General features: G+C 48.4%; 1 protein-coding gene across 1 annotated transcript in view; it reads left to right on the top strand.

Moving 5' to 3' along the window:
- LOC141264133 (SCO-spondin-like) overlaps window positions 1–7,882 on the top strand; it is a 521,676-nt gene extending 513,794 nt beyond the window's left edge. The window contains exons 91-94 of the mRNA XM_073676443.1: window positions 4,577–4,637; window positions 5,726–5,853; window positions 7,113–7,263; window positions 7,507–7,882. Of these exons, the coding sequence (XP_073532544.1) occupies window positions 4,577–4,637; window positions 5,726–5,853; window positions 7,113–7,263; window positions 7,507–7,529 (363 nt within the window). The 3' untranslated portion in view covers window positions 7,530–7,882. The remainder of the gene's footprint in view (window positions 1–4,576; window positions 4,638–5,725; window positions 5,854–7,112; window positions 7,264–7,506) is intronic.
- Window positions 7,883–17,353: the final 9,471 nt, after the last annotated feature.

Genomic DNA, 17,353 nt, shown 5'->3' with positions numbered 1-17,353 from the left:
CCGACACCGGGGCAACGAGGATCATTACATCACACCGACACCGGGGTAACGAGGATCATTACATCACACCGACACCGGGGTAACGAGGATCATTACATCACACCGACACCGGGGTAACGAGGATCATTACATCACACCGACACCGGGGTAACGAGGATCATTACATCACACCGACACCGGGGTAACGAGGATTATTACATCACACCGACACCGGGGTAACGAGGATTATTACATCACACCGACACCGGGGTAACGAGGATCATTACATCACACCGACACCGGGGCAACGAGGATTATTACATCACACCGACACCGGGGTAACGAGGATCATTACATCACACCGACACCGGGGCAACGAGGATTATTACATCACACCGACACCGGGGTAACGAGGATTATTACATCACACCGACACCGGGGTAACGAGGATTATTACATCACACCGACACCGGGGTAACGAGGATTATTACATCACACCGACACCGGGGTAACGAGGATTATTACATCACACCGACACCGGGGTAACGAGGATTATTACATCACACCGACACCGGGGCAACGAGGATTATTACATCACACCAACACCGGGGTAACGAGGATCATTACATCACACCGACACCGGGGTAACGAGGATCATTACATCACACCGACACCGGGGTAACGAGGATCATTACATCACACCTACACCGGGGTAACGAGGATCATTACATCACACCGACACCGGGGTAACGAGGATTATTACATCACACCGACACCGGGGTAACGAGGATTATTACATCACACCGACACCGGGGTAACGAGGATTATTACATCACACCGACACCGGGGTAACGAGGATCATTACATCACACCGACACCGGGGTAACGAGGATCATTACATCACACCGACACCGGGGTAACGAGGATCATTACATCACACCGACACCGGGGTAACGAGGATCATTACATCACACCGACACCGGGGTAACGAGGATCATTACATCACACCGACACCGGGGTAACGAGGATCATTACATCACACCGACACCGGGGTAACGAGGATTATTACATCACACCGACACCGGGGTAACGAGGATCATTACATCACACCGACACCGGGGTAACGAGGATCATTACATCACACCGACACCGGGGCAACGAGGATCATTACATCACACCGACACCGGGGTAACGAGGATCATTACATCACACCGACACCGGGGCAACGAGGATTATTACATCACACCGACACCGGGGTAACGAGGATCATTACATCACACCGACATCGGGGTAACGAGGATCATTACATCACACCGACACCGGGGTAACGAGGATCATTACATCACACCGACACCGGGGTAACGAGGATTATTACATCACACCGACACCGGGGTAACGAGGATTATTACATCACACCGACACCGGGGTAACGAGGATCATTACATCACACCGACACCGGGGTAACGAGGATTATTACATCACACCGACACCGGGGTAACGAGGATTATTACATCACACCGACACCGGGGTAACGAGGATCATTACATCACACCGACACCGGGGTAACGAGGATCATTACATCACACCGACACCGGGGTAACGAGGATCATTACATCACACCGACACCGGGGTAACGAGGATCATTACATCACACCGACACCGGGGTAACGAGGATCATTACATCACACCGACACCGGGGTAACGAGGATTATTACATCACACCGACACCGGGGTAACGAGGATTATTACATCACACCGACACCGGGGTAAAGAGGATCATTACATCACACCGACACCGGGGTAACGAGGATCATTACATCACACCGACACCGGGGTAACGAGGATTATTACATCACACCGACACCGGGGCAACGAGGATTATTACATCACACCGACACCGGGGTAACGAGGATCATTACATCACACCGACACCGGGGTAACGAGGATTATTACATCACACCGACACCGGGGTAACGAGGATTATTACATCACACCGACACCGGGGTAACGAGGATCATTACATCACACCGACACCGGGGTAACGAGGATTATTACATCACACCGACACCGGGGTAACGAGGATCATTACATCACACCGACACCGGGGTAACGAGGATCATTACATCACACCGACACCGGGGTAACGAGGATCATTACATCACACCGACACCGGGGTAACGAGGATTATTACATCACACCGACACCGGGGTAACGAGGATCATTACATCACACCGACACCGGGGTAACGAGGATCATTACATCACACCGACACCGGGGTAACGAGGATCATTACATCACACCGACACCGGGGTAACGAGGATCATTACATCACACCGACACCGGGGCAACGAGGATCATTACATCACACCGACACCGGGGTAACGAGGATCATTACATCACACCGACACCGGGGTAACGAGGATCATTACATCACACCGACACCGGGGTAACGAGGATCATTACATCACACCGACACCGGGGTAACGAGGATCATTACATCACACCGACACCGGGGTAACGAGGATCATTACATCACACCGACACCGGGGTAACGAGGATCATTACATCACACCGACACCGGGGTAACGAGGATCATTACATCACACCGACACCGGGGTAACGAGGATTATTACATCACACCGACACCGGGGTAACGAGGATTATTACATCACACCGACACCGGGGCAACGAGGATTATTACATCACACCGACACCGGGGTAACGAGGATCATTACATCACACCGACACCGGGGTAACGAGGATCATTACATCACACCGACACCGGGGTAACGAAGATTATTACATCACACCGACACCGGGGTAACGAAGATTATTACATCACACCGACACCGGGGTAACGAGGATTATTACATCACACCGACACCGGGGTAACGAGGATTATTACATCACACCGACACCGGGGCAACGAGGATTATTACATCACACCGACACCGGGGTAACGAGGATCATTACATCACACCGACACCGGGGTAACGACGATTATTACATCACACCGACACCGGGGTAACGAGGATTATTACATCACACCGACACCGGGGTAACGAGGATTATTACATCACACCGACACCGGGGCAACGAGGATCATTACATCACACCGACACCGGGGTAACGAGGATCATTACATCACACCGACACCGGGGTAACGAGGATTATTACATCACACCGACATCGGGGTAGCGAGGATTATTACATCACACCGACACCGGGGTAGCGAGGATCATTACATCACACCGACACCGGGGTAACGAGGATCATTACATCACACCGACACCGGGGTAACGAGGATCATTACATCACACCGACACCGGGGTAACGAGGATCATTACATCACACCGACACCGGGGTAACGAGGATTATTACATCACACCGACACCGGGGTAACGAGGATCATTACATCACACCGACACCGGGGTAACGAGGATCATTACATCACACCGACACCGGGGTAACGAGGATTATTACATCACACCGACACCGGGGTAACGAGGATCATTACATCACACCGACACCGGGGCAACGAGGATCATTACATCACACCGACACCGGGGTAACGAGGATCATTACATCACACCGACACCGGGGTAACGAGGATCATTACATCACACCGACACCGGGGTAACGAGGATTATTACATCACACCGACACCGGGGTAACGACGATTATTACATCACACCGACACCGGGGTAACGAGGATTATTACATCACACCGACACCGGGGTAACGACGATTATTACATCACACCGACACCGGGGTAACGAGGATTATTACATCACACCGACACCGGGGTAACGACGATTATTACATCACACCGACACCGGGGTAACGACGATCATTACATCACACCGACACCGGGGTAACGAGGATTATTACATCACACCGACACCGGGGCAACGAGGATCATTACATCACACCGACACCGGGGTAACGAGGATTATTACATCACACCGACACCGGGGTAACGAGGATTATTACATCACACCGACACCGGGGTAACGAGGATTATTACATCACACCGACACCGGGGTAACGAGGATCATTACATCACACCGACACCGGGGTAACGAGGATTATTACATCACACCGACACCGGGGTAACGAGGATTATTACATCACACCGACACCGGGGTAACGAGGATCATTACATCACACCGACACCGGGGTAACGAGGATCATTACATCACACCGACACCGGGGTAACGAGGATCATTACATCACACCGACACCGGGGTAACGAGGATTATTACATCACACCGACACCGGGGTAACGAGGATTATTACATCACACCGACACCGGGGTAACGAGGATCATTACATCACACCGACACCGGGGTAACGAGGATTATTACATCACACCGACACCGGGGTAACGAGGATCATTACATCACACCGACATCGGGGCAACGAGGATCATTACATCACACCGACACCGGGGCAACGAGGATTATTACATCACACCGACACCGGGGTAACGAGGATCATTACATCACACCGACACCGGGGTAACGAGGATTATTACATCACACCGACACTAGGGATATAAATGTTTATGGTGTAATGACTAGTTTGTATGTGACAGGCGGAGGTGAAGGTGCAGGAGGCCGGAGGTTGCTGCCCCGTGTGCCGTAGACTGATAGCAGGTAGGATTGTACGTTGTACTATATAGTTAGGGGGCGTCTTAAGCTCCCGTCTCACATAGCGATATCGCTATGTGTGACACTTTGCAGCGGCCCCTGCTGTGAGGTCGCTGATCGTTGCAAAGTGTCCTGGACCATTTTTTGGTCGTTGGCCTCCCGCTGGCCAGCACACATCGCTGTGTGTGACCAGCGGTACCAACGATCAGGCTGGTATCCATGGTAAACATCGGGTTACTAGGGGCATGCGCGCACTTAGTAACCCGATGTTTACCATGGATACCACTCTGCTACGGTGCGCGGGAGGTTACCGTTCACCTTAGCAGAGTGGTATCCATGGTAAACAGCGGGTTACTAGGGGCACACGCGCACTTAGTAACCCGATGTTTACCATAGTTACCAGCCTGCTCCTGCTTGCAGCAGGCTGGTAACGGGAGCAGGACATCGTGGAACGATCCTTTCCACGATATCGCTGCTCCCCTGATCGCTGGTGATCCTGCCTGTTTGACAGCTCACCAGCGATGTATTAGCGATGCAGCAACGATCCCTGACAGGTCGTATCATTGTCGGGATCGCTGCTGCATCGCTTAGTGTGACGGGGCCTCTAGGATCTTGTGCCCGGAGGGCATGTCATCATTGAATAGTCACAACTGTGGAGCTCAGGGTTTGTTTTAGTGGGCAGGGCCAGTCTGTGGTGTCTGGCTATTTATGTGAGGCGGGGCCAGTCTAGTGTCTCCTGGCTGGTCACATGGGGTGGAGCCAGTCTAGTGGTGCCTAGCTGGTCACAAGCGGCCAGTCTAGTGGCTCCTAGTCACATGGGTCGGGGCCAGTCTAGTGGCTCCTAGTCACATGGGCGGAGCTAGTCTTGTGGTCTCTGGGTAATCACGTGGGGTGGGGCCAGTCTAGTGGCGCTTGGCTGGTCACATGAGTCGGGGCCAGTCTAGTGGCTCCTAGCTCTTGTATTCGACTATGAAATAGACATGTGGAGGCAATGACTTTTGATGGATTCACCAGTGAGAACCTCATGTGTTTGGTGGTTCCTGGGCTCATGTTCACCCATTATAATATAAAGTAATGTGGTCATCTCTCTACAGATGGCTCCCCAGTCTGCAAACTCCACACTGAGGTCAGGAACATCACCAAAGGCAGCTGCTACCTGGAGAATGTGGAGGTCCGCTTCTGTCGTGGTCAGTGCTCATCCTGGACGAATGTCATAGCAGAGGTAAAAGGTCATAGATGGGGTTTAGAGGTCAAATATAATGGCAGGGATTACAGGCAGGATGACGGAGGGAAAATAGGGGATCAGAGGCGGGATGACGGAGGGAAAATAGGGGATCAGAGGCGGGATGACGGAGGGAAAATAGGGGATCAGAGGCGGGATGACGGAGGGAAGGTAGGGGATCAGAGGTGGGATGACGGAGGGAAGGTAGGGGATCAGAGGTGGGATGACGGAGGGAAGGTAGGGGATCAGAGGTGGGATGACGGAGGGAAGGTAGGGGATGAGAGGTGGGATGACGGAGGGAAGGTAGGGGATCAGAGGTGGGATGACGGAGGGAAGGTTGGGGTTTACAGGCAGAACATCAGCGGGAAGGTCAGTGATTACAGGTGGAATGACCAAGGGAAGGTCGGGAATTACAGGTGGGACGATGGAGTGAAGGTTGAGAATTACAGGTGGGATGACAGAGGGAAGGTCAGTCTTTACAAGCAAGACATCGGAGGGAAGGTCAGTGATTATAGGTGGGACGACAGAGAGAAGTTTAGGGTATACAGGTACACATGACAGAAAGAAGGTTAGGCAATATAGGCGGGACAACTGAGGGAAGTTTGGGGATTACAAGCAGGACGACAGAGGGAACGTCTGAGTTTACAGGCGGAATGACGGGAAGGTCGAGGATTACAGGCGGGATGACGGAGGCAAGGTCGTGGATTACAAGCGGGACAGCGGAGGAAAGGCCAGGAAATACAGGCAGGACAACTGAGGGAAGATCGGCGCTAACAGGCGGGATGTCAGAGGGAAGGTCAGTGATTACAGGTTTGATGACTGGAAGAACATTTTGTATTACAGGCGGGATGACAGAGAGAAGGTTGGGAATACAGGTGGGATGTCGGAGGGAAGGTCAGTGATCAGAGGCAGGATAATGAAGGGAAGTTTGGGGTCACAGACAGGTCAATGGAGGGAAGGTTGGTGATTACAGGGGGGCGAAGGAGGGAAGGTCAGGGATTACAGGCAGGATGATGAAGGGAAGGTCCGTGATTACAGGCGGGATATCGGAGGGAAGGTCAGTTACTACAGGTGGGATGACGGAGGGAAGGTCGGGGATTACAGGCGGAACATCGGAGGGAAGGTCGGGGACTATAAGCGGGATGACGCACGGAAGATCGGGGTTTACAGGCGGAATGACGGGAAAGGATGGAGATTACAGGTGGTATTAGAGGGTTTGGCATACATTATGTTATCACCCAGCCTCATTGACTCGGCAGGAACCGTATCTCCAGACTATGTGTGACTGCTGCAGCTACAGACTGGACCCCGAGAGCCCGGTGAAGATCCTGAACCTCCTCTGTGAGGACGGCAAGGAGGAGCCAGTGGTTCTCCCCATGATTCACAGCTGCGAGTGCACCAGCTGTCAGGGTGTGTAGCAATAAAGAGGGGGGGAGGGGAACGCCTGCCGAACACCAGTCACAGATCTCACTACTGTCTGGTATCAGCCATTATTATCTGTTATCCTCCTTTAGTTTCATCGTTGCCCAGAGTGATGATCTTCAGTTTTTTAGAATTGGATTGAATTTAATTTTGCGCAGGAATCTCTTAGGTTTTGCCTCTTGTATGATCACTAAAATATCGGTCATGTAATAATCCTCACTGTCTATACAGGTGGAGACTTCTCCAAGCGCTGATCCCTCCGCCGCTGATCCCTCCGCCGGTGATCCCTCCACCGCTGATCCCTCCGCTGCTGATCCCTCCGCCGGTGATCCCTCCGCCGGTGATCCCTCCACCGCTGATCCCTCCGCCGGTGATCCCTCCACCGCTGATCCCTCCGCTGCTGATCCCTCCGCCGGTGATCCCTCCGCCGGTGATCCCTCCGCCGGTGATCCCTCCACCGCTGATCCCTCCGCTGCTGATCCCTCCGCCGGTGATCCCTCCGCCGGTGATCCCTCCACCGCTGATCCCCAGTTCTCTGGCTCGTCCTCCCTTGTGCTGCAGTCACACTGAATGTATATAATTTTAATAAACCCGTTTTTGCAACAAATTTTGCATCTTTTCTTCATTTTTATGGCTGTTGTGCGTCTCCCCATTTCCTCTCGGGTGCTGAGAATCTCCCCTCAGTTCTCTCCCTTCTCTTTCCTCATGTGGAGCAATCTTCTATCCTCGGAGAATTATCCATCCCCCAAATGATGAGAAGACCTCATGACATGATTGATGAATAACTGTGCGAAAATGAGACATTATCAGGACCCTCGTCTGACTGCTTGGTCTGGTGACGGCTTGGTGATGGCTCGGCCCGGTAACTGCCCAGTGATGGCTTGGCCCGATGACTGCTCGGCCTGGTGATGGCTCGGCCCGGTAACTGCCCAGTGATGGCTTGGCCCGATGACAGCTCGGCCAGGTGATGGCTCGGCTCGGTGACTACCCAGTGATGGCTTGGCCCGATGACTGCTCGGCCTGGTGACAGCTCGGTCCGGTGATGGCTCGGCTCGGTGACTGCCTAGTGATGGCTCGGCTGGTAATACAAATCCCGATTTTGTGATGATTGTGAATATTGTGGAAAGAACAATAAAAAGTTCCCACATTTTTGAGCAAAGAAGACTGAATAATTAAAACAGAGGAAAGCATTCAAATGACGAGAAGTAAAGGGGACAACGTGTCCTGCTGGTTCCCAATGTGTCAAGATGATGAATAATCCCATCAGCTGGTGACCCTGACGCGATCTGGGAGAAAGGATCCACAACATTACAGACCCAAGAGCCACTTACTGGGTGTGAATACAACCCTCACTGGACTACATACTGTACACATCGGCCCCTCCGAGTTGGACAGATAACCATGTGGGATCATCCACAGCGGGGGATTGGTGAGGACGCTATAATAAGGACGCTATAATGGATAAGCTGGGTAGGTGGAGCATTAAATGGCAAATGAGGTTTAACGAGGAGAAATGTAAGGTCATACATATGGGAAGGAAAAATGGAAGTCACCAGTACTCACTGAATGGGAAATCATTGGGGAATTCAGAGATGGAGAAGGACTTGGGCATCTTGATTGATAGCAAACTAAATTGGAGTGCCCAAAGTCAGGCGGCTGCTGTAAGGGCAAACAGGGTAATGGGATGTATCAGAAGAGGTATAGCTGCAAAGGAGGAGAACATTGTTCTTCCACTGTACAAAGCACTGGTCAGACCACACTTGGAATACTGTGCTCAGTTATGGGCCCCAATATATAGAAAGGATAGAAATGAGCTTGAAAAGGTACAAAGGAGGGCAACAAAATTAATAAAGGGAATGGAGGGACTGCAATACCCAGAGAGGTTGGCAAAACTAGGACTATTCAGCCTGGAAAAGAGAAGGTTGAGGGGGGACATAATAAATGTGTACAAATATGTTAGGGGACAGTATAGAGACCTTGCCCGGGATTTGTTCAAAAGGAGGGATATTACGGTAACAAGAGGGCATTCACTAAGACTGGAAGAGAAAAGGTTTCAGCACCAGCATAGGAAGGGGTTCTTTACGGTAAGAGCAGTGAGAATATGGAATTCACTGAGTGAGGAGACGGTAATGTCGGATTCACTACACCAGTTCAAGCGGGGACTGGATGCATTTCTAGATACCAGGCAGATTTCTGCATATACTTAAAAATAGAATAAAATAGTAGGTTGATACAGGGATTTATTCTGACTGCTGGTTTCAGAGTCGGGAGGGAATTTTTCCTCAGGTGAAGATTGGCCAAATCATTTGGGGTTTTTGCCTCCTCTGGATCAACTTTAGCAATTACAGAACTAACAGGTCGAACTTGATGGACGCAAGTCTTTATTCGGCTTTACTAACTATGTTACTATGTTAATCACAGGGTCCGACGGACTGGCGCATAGAAAATGTGAGGCTAATATCCAAAAGTGAGAAATTATCATCCAGAAGGTGTAACGTCAATTCTAAGAGGCGATAATAAAAATAACCAGAAAATCTAACATTAGCATGGATATATGAGGACCGGTCGGGTCATACAAATTTGATAACTATATATATATCAGACTGGGGTGAGGCCACAAATTTGTATACACAGTGGATATAAAAAGTCTACACACCCCTGGTAATTGGCAGGTTTTTGTCATGTTATAAAATCCTACCAAAAAGAATCTTTTCAGAACTTTTTCTCCCCTTTTAATGTCGCCCACAATCTGAACAAATCCACTGAAAAACAAAATGAAATCTTGTCAGGTGGGAAAAGAAAAATCAGTAAAATCTGCACCCTCTTACACTAATTCTGCACCCCCTTACACTAATACTTTGCTGCAGTCCCTGTGTCTTTCTGGCAGCGTTTTCGGGTCGGGGTCTATCACACGGCACATCTAGAATTGGCCATCTTTGCCGGCTCCTCCTTGCAGCAGCTCCACATCTGTCAGATTGCCGGGCCATCTCCTGTGTACAGCGCCCTCTTCAGGTCACCACAGATTGTCTCTTGGGTTCAGGTCTGGGCTCGGCTGCTCCAGAACCTCCATCTTTCTCTGGTGAAGCCGTTTTTCGGTGATTTGGAGGTAGCTTAGGGTCGTTGATGGGCCAATATACATTTAGGGGAGAAATATTTTATTGTCTTTGGACGCAAGGAAAAATTGTTCTTATCGCCTTCACACATTTCCCTGAAGATTTAGGGAATTTCTCCCCCACGTCGACTCTCAGTCCAAGAAATTTTCACTGAAATCCGGGCATAATTTTTCGGAGTGCAGTGTCACATAATAGACCGTGCCCATCTGTAGTAAACCACTCCACCTGCCAGCGGGGCCACGTGTCTCAGGGATCGGTCTAAAACAGATGTCATTGAACCATGTCAGCTTTTTCCTCCACGTTCTCCACTCTCCTCCCGCACTCCAAAGACATAGAGATAGGGAATTTAGATTGAGAGCCCCGATGGGGACAGCAATGATGATATCTGTACAGCTCTGCGGCATTAAGTAAGCATAATAAAGAGCATTCCTGTTATGTCTGGTGAGGGGCATCCTCCAGACCACTGGGCCCAGATAAGCTGCTGTTACACAACATGGAAAGATGGCGTTGGTGCAGCAGGGCGACACAGATGGAACAACGGAGGCCGCTGAGGCTGGACAGTAACGTGAGGAGCAGAGCGGAGTTTGCAGTAGAATCCAAGGCAGAGCTTTTACAGCGGTATAGCATATTGGGCTCAGCAGCAGAGCTAGGTTTGTCATGTAGTGAGGGCAGAACTGACATTCACATAGCAGAGTTGACTCAGAACCAGAGTAGAGTTTAACAGAGAGTCGTAAAGCAGAACCAGTAGAGTCAACAGTGGCAAAGCTGAGTTTATCAGAGCTAAGCATGACAAACCATGTCTATCAGCCATATCCTCCTCCTTCTAAACTGAACTCATTATCTTTCCTCCATCTCACCTCAACCCCTACCTAATCTATCTATCACAATAATGACACCGTTCTCTCTGTAGTACCTGAAGTCCACTGCCTCGGAGTAACCCTCGATTCTGCCTTGCTCCTCACGCATCCAAGCTCTTACCACCACCTCCTGTCACTTCAGGCTCAAAAATATTTCCAGAATTTGTCCTTTCCTCAACCCTGAATCTAGTGAAAGGTTCCTGCTGCCCTCTTCATCTCCCACCTGGACTACTGCAACATCCTCCTCTGTGGACTCGCCGCTAACAGTCTCACACCTCTCCAGTCCGTCCTTAACTCTACTGCCCAACTAATCCACCTTTCTCCTTGCTTCTCCCCTCTGCAAATCCTTTCATTGGCTCCCAATTCCTCAACGAATCCAGTTCAAACCACTCCCGCTAACCTACAAAGCCATCCATAACCTGTCTCTTCCAAATATCTCCGAACTAATCTCCCGATATCTTCCAACACGTAACCTCCGGTCCTCCAAGACCTCCTCCCCTCTCATACATTCCTCACCCAATCACCTGCAAGATTTCTCCTGAGTATCCCCTATCCAACACACCCGATTATCCGCCACACTCACAACTTTCAGACAGAACTCGAAAACCCATCTCTTCAAGAAGGCTACAGCCTGTAATGACTCCGCTGCCTCCTCACCATCACTGGAGCCATAACGTCACCACCGCGGGAGCTGCCATCTCACCACCACCGGAGCTGCCATCTCACACCACCGGAGCTGACGCATCCCCCCAACCACCATTATCCTATAGACTGTAAGACCATGGCGGCAGGGTCCTCTCACCCTGTACCTGTCATTGTTAGTTTGTTCTCTGTAATTTATATTTGTATTTCGTATATGACCTCATCACATGTACAACACCGTGAGTCAATGGTGTATAATAATAATAACCTGTGCACAGAGGAGCAGAGGGAGCCGGCGACCACGGATGGAGGATGAAGCTCGGCTATGGATCCAAGAGAAGTAAATTCTCATTCAGAAGATTTTTTTTTCTTGTACATAAAAGAAAAATAACCAATTTTTGTAAATGTGCTGGACCCGACTTTCTCCAGTTCTGGAACCGTGAAAACCAGACAGCAATAGATGCAACCTGAGCGTCCTCCATGTGCCGTCCCATGTCTCCAAGCTGTCCGCGTGCTGTCCAAGTTTTCACAGACCCTTAGACTTGCACTGGTGAGCTTGATTTGGAACTTGGATCAAAAATGGACATATCTAAGTTTTGGGGGGAGTTTTCCCACTACTTTGCCAATGTTCTGCTCCCCAGTTACCTCTCTAATCTAACTTCCAGTCTGTGGATGATTCGTTTGCGTCTTCCAGCATGCCATGGGTATTCTCAAACAGAAAATCATCAGGGGGCCGCGCTGCGGTCACTCCCTACAATTTCTCTGCCCACCATGAATCGGGCATCATCAGGCAAGTCCTTTCCGGAGGCAGAGCATGCACAGTTGGTCAATTCAGACCCTACTCATTGAGCCCTCCCTGATTGCCACGTTCTGACCCTCTTTCGCTCGTTCGCCAGTTCCCTTTTCTGAGCATGCTCATTACTGTTTTCCTAGTTTCTGCAATTGATTGATTGTGTGTGCCGCGCCCCACTGTTTAACCCTTACAAGTCTCATCGGTGCCACGCACTGTTTATCTTTACGGGGCACGCTGTGTTGTGTTGTGACCCGCATGCCCAGTAATGTCAAGGGGCCACATACTGGCTGCCTGGGTCGTTACCAACCTCGTGTAGCCAATCCCCGTATTACAGACAATGAAAACATATAAAATACGGGCGAACAATGGGGCATGACATGCAGGCACATTGAAGCAATTGAGGGGAGTAGGAAGAAGATGATGAAGTCCGGCGCATGCACAGTAAAGGGAACTGGCTAACTGGGGAAGGAGCGCAACGAAAGTGAGAGGATGCGGGAAGAAGGGACACCTCACCGAACAGGGTCCGAATAGACCGCCAGCACAGGTCCAGCAAAAATGTCACTACCTGGCCCCTGAAGAGGACTTCCCTGATGACTTCTCGCTATGGGGCAGGGAGATCAATAGTGGGGAGTGACCACAGCGCTGCGGGAAGTTAGAGATGGAACTGGGGGAGGTTTATAAATGAACATTACACGTTGCACATTAGAAAAGAGGTTTGATTATTACATTGAAGAGTTTGACGTTTAGTAGGAGATTCACTGTAAGTATCGACCACTCCTTTAAGTAAAACCCAATAAAATATATGATAAAAGTAAAGATGGTGTCATCATATCAATATGGACAACGCGTTCCGGGGATTTATAAACACTTTATCAAACCAGCAAAAGTTACACATAGTAAGTCACAGGTGAAACATCTCTGGCCACAAAAGGCGGCAAGGGAGAGGGAATCATAGAATGGTAGAGTTATAAGGGACCTCAGGGGTCCTCGTGTCCAGGGCCGGCCTTTGGGGCGTGCCAGCTGTGCAACTGCACAGGGCGCCTCAAACTTGAGAGTGAAGGGGGGCGCTGCGCTGGCTCCCTCCCCGTCGGTATTTTTCTTATGGAAGAGCAGAGAGGGAGCGCCCAGCGTTTCTTCTGTGCTCAGGCGCCGGCGCCCCCTCTCTGCTCTGAAATGTCCGGCCGGGACCCGGGCGCGCTGCACTCTCTCCTCCTCACACACTTACCCCCAGCGCTGGAGACAGTGCGGGAGGCGCCGCCTGCAGCATCTCTCGTCTCCTTCCATTGGCGCGGGCACGGCACTGTGACGTCACACAGCTCAGACACAGTGCCGCGCCGGGGATGCTGCAGGCAGCTCAGCTACAAAGTGGTGGTGACTGGTGAGTGCTGTGCTGCTGAGCCTGATATGATGAACAAACTTGAATAAAGACGTTAACAATAAGGTGCAGACAGACAGACATCCCCCCAATGTCCCCATTGCCACCCTGTGAGTCAGCCATTGCAAAACTACGACTCCCATCATAAATGGACAGCCTTTGTTGGTAGAAGATCAGTTCCCTGACTATCTGTTCTTTGTTGCTGCATTATAATAAAAAGATGAAGAATATTTAGAATATTTAAGTTTCAATAATAATAGTGTTATTATTATATACATTTTTCAGTTTAATTATGGGCCCCAAAAAACTATCAGGAGCACAAAATCGAAAACGAAAAGCACTTAAAGAAGTTGAAGACAAAAAATGTGCAGAGTCTTTCAAAAAGCTTTTTCAGAAATCCAGCGACCAATGCTCTTCTAAAGAGACAGCTGCAGAACAATATGAAAGTGTAGCGACACATAGAGAAGGTCCAATAGAAATCGATTTGGATGAACCTTCCACGTCAGGACAATTTTCAAACCCTGATGGCTCTCTAAACGATGAATCAGAGATAGCAGAGGATCCTCAATTTTTAGAAAATTTAACTGAAAATGTTGAAAATCCAGAGGAACATTCTGCAGCTGACACAGGCACTGGTCACCAGGAAACTGATATCCCAGAATTTCCAAGCAATCAAGATCTAATACTGATTGACACTGATCCCGCTCTATGGCCTTCATTGACTACCAAAGTTATAGATCATGTTGTGGAAACTGGGCCTGTTCATATAACAGATATGGAGTTTAAAAAAGATTCAAATGACCGTCACTTTTCTGCTAAATTCTATAAGAGAGTTTTGGTTAATGGACAACACTGCAAGAGACAGTGGTTGGTTTACTCAAAATCTGCAAACAAAGTATTCTGCTTTTGTTGTAAATTATTTGATAGAAAACCAAGGTCATCTCTTGCTTTAGATGGATCTCAAGACTGGCAACATATATCATCTATATTAAAATCACACGAGTCCTCACCAAATCATTTTTTAGCAGAACGTAAATGGTTGGAGACTCAGGTTCGGCTCAAGACGAATACAACAATAGATTCCAACATGCAAACTCTTATGAATAGAGAAAGACAACACTGGAGAGGAGTGTTGGAAAGGCTTGTATGTATTATTCAATTTCTTGCAGAACGCAATTTGGCATTCAGAGGAAGTTCTGATCGTCTTTTTACCCCCAATAATGGAAACTTTTTGGGGTTTGTGCAGGTACTTGGAAAGTTTGATAGAGTGATGTCAGAACACCTGCATCGTGTTGTCTCCAAAGAAATATCAGACCACTATTGTGGTAAAACTATTCAAAATGAAATTATTGCTCTGATGGCAAGCCAAGTCATTAACCACATTGTAACGCGCTGCAACCAGGCTAAATATTACTCTATAATACTAGACTGCACCCCTGATTTAAGCCACAAGGAGCAAATGTCATTTACCATTCGCTTTTTGGATGAAGTATGTGGCATATACACAATTAAGGAACATTTTATTGGATACAAAAATGTTGTAGACACAACAGGAAAGGGATTGACCGATGCCCTTCTTGACTTTCTGAGTGAGAAAAATTTAGATATTACTAATTGTCGTGGTCAAGGCTACGATAATGGTGCCAATATGGCAGGAAAACACAACGGTGTTCAAGTTCAAATTTTAGAGAAAAATTCTCGTGCTGTCTTTGTACCATGTGGATGCCATTGTCTTAATCTTGTGGTTGGAGATGCAGCAAGATCTAGTAAAGACTCAAAGGACCTTTTTGGTTTAATCCAGTGTATTTATGTTCTTTTTTCTGGCTCTGTTAAAAGGTGGAAAATCTTGACTGACCATATTTCAGGTCTGACTTTGAAACCCATGTCTACTACAAGATGGGAATGCAGAATAGACTGCCTTAAACCCTTTCGTTATCATTTAGGAGACATACATGAGGCACTAATTGCACTATCTGAGGAAGAGAGAGTTGAGCCAAATGTATCTTTTGAAGCCAAGACTCTTGCTCAGAAGATTACGGACTTTAAGTTTATCATGTCGTTTATCATTTGGTATGACATATTGTTTCAAATAAATATCGTAAGTAAAGCCATGCAAAGACAAACTTCTGATCTCAGTACAGTGACAGAACTAATTCACAAGTGTCTAGAATTTATTAGAAACTTTCGTGAAAAAGGATTTGACATGGCACTGCAGAGTGCAAAGGAGATTGCTGAGAATTTGAATTTGGAGCCAGTGTTTAGGCCAGAAAAGCGCATCAGAGTGAAGAAAGCTAGTTTTAGTTATGAAGGACGGGACGAAGCAATAACAGACCCGCAATCTAAATTCAAGGTAGATTTTTTTTTCGTTTTAGTAGACACAGCGTCAGCATCATTGGAGGAGCGCTTCAAACAATTAGAAAACCATAACGGAGTATGGGGATTCTTATACAACATAAAAAATAATAGTTTTTCTAGAGAAGACCTGACAAGAAGTTGCCTAAATCTACAAGCTGCATTGGTTAGTGGAACTGAATCTGACGTAAACGGAGAAGAGTTGGCCCAGGAATTCTACCACATTCAAAGTCTTTTACCTAGTGATACCATAAATCCTCTTGATGTGCTAAACTTCATAAACAAAAATAGTCTGACTGACACTTTCCCCAATCTGTGGGTAGCACTTCGTATTTTGCTGACAATTCCTGTCACGGTGGCTTCAGGAGAACGTAGCTTTTCCAAATTAAAACTGATAAAAACTTACTTGAGGTCGTCAATGTCAGATGACAGACTAACAGCTTTAGCAGTCCTGTCCATTGAAAATGACATTCTTCAGAGTCTGGACATGACCACCACTATCGATGAGTTTGCAAGAACAAAAGCCCGAAAAGTTATTTTCTAAGCACATTCATTTGGGACTCTTTGCAATGCACTTTGAATGTGTATTTTATGGTTGAAATTGATTGTTTCAGAAATAAAAATTGTACCTGTTCAAAACACTTTATACTTTATAATGACCGTCTGTTCAACTTTTGTTGCTTGTTATTACTTGATCATTTGATTAATAAAAAATGCACTTGTTGTTTTCACCTACATGAGTTTAATTTTTTTTCTTTGGGGGGGGGCGCCAAGAGGGATTTCGCACAGGGCGCCATATACCCTAAGGCCGGCCCTGCTCGTGTCCATCCCCCTGCTCAATGCAGGATTCACTAAATCATACAGGATCCTCTGTGTGAAGACGTCCATTGAAGGAGAACTCACCACCTCTCATGGCCGCCTGTTCCACTCATTGACCACCTCACTG

This window comes from Phyllobates terribilis, unplaced genomic scaffold, assembly GCF_046119375.1.
Source record: "Phyllobates terribilis strain yellow unplaced genomic scaffold, ASM4611937v1 Scaffold_4__5_contigs__length_816908805, whole genome shotgun sequence".
Classification (NCBI taxonomy): domain Eukaryota; kingdom Metazoa; phylum Chordata; class Amphibia; order Anura; family Dendrobatidae; genus Phyllobates; species Phyllobates terribilis.
Note: the sequence above shows the minus strand (reverse complement) of the source record. Positions and strands in the feature narration are given on the sequence as shown.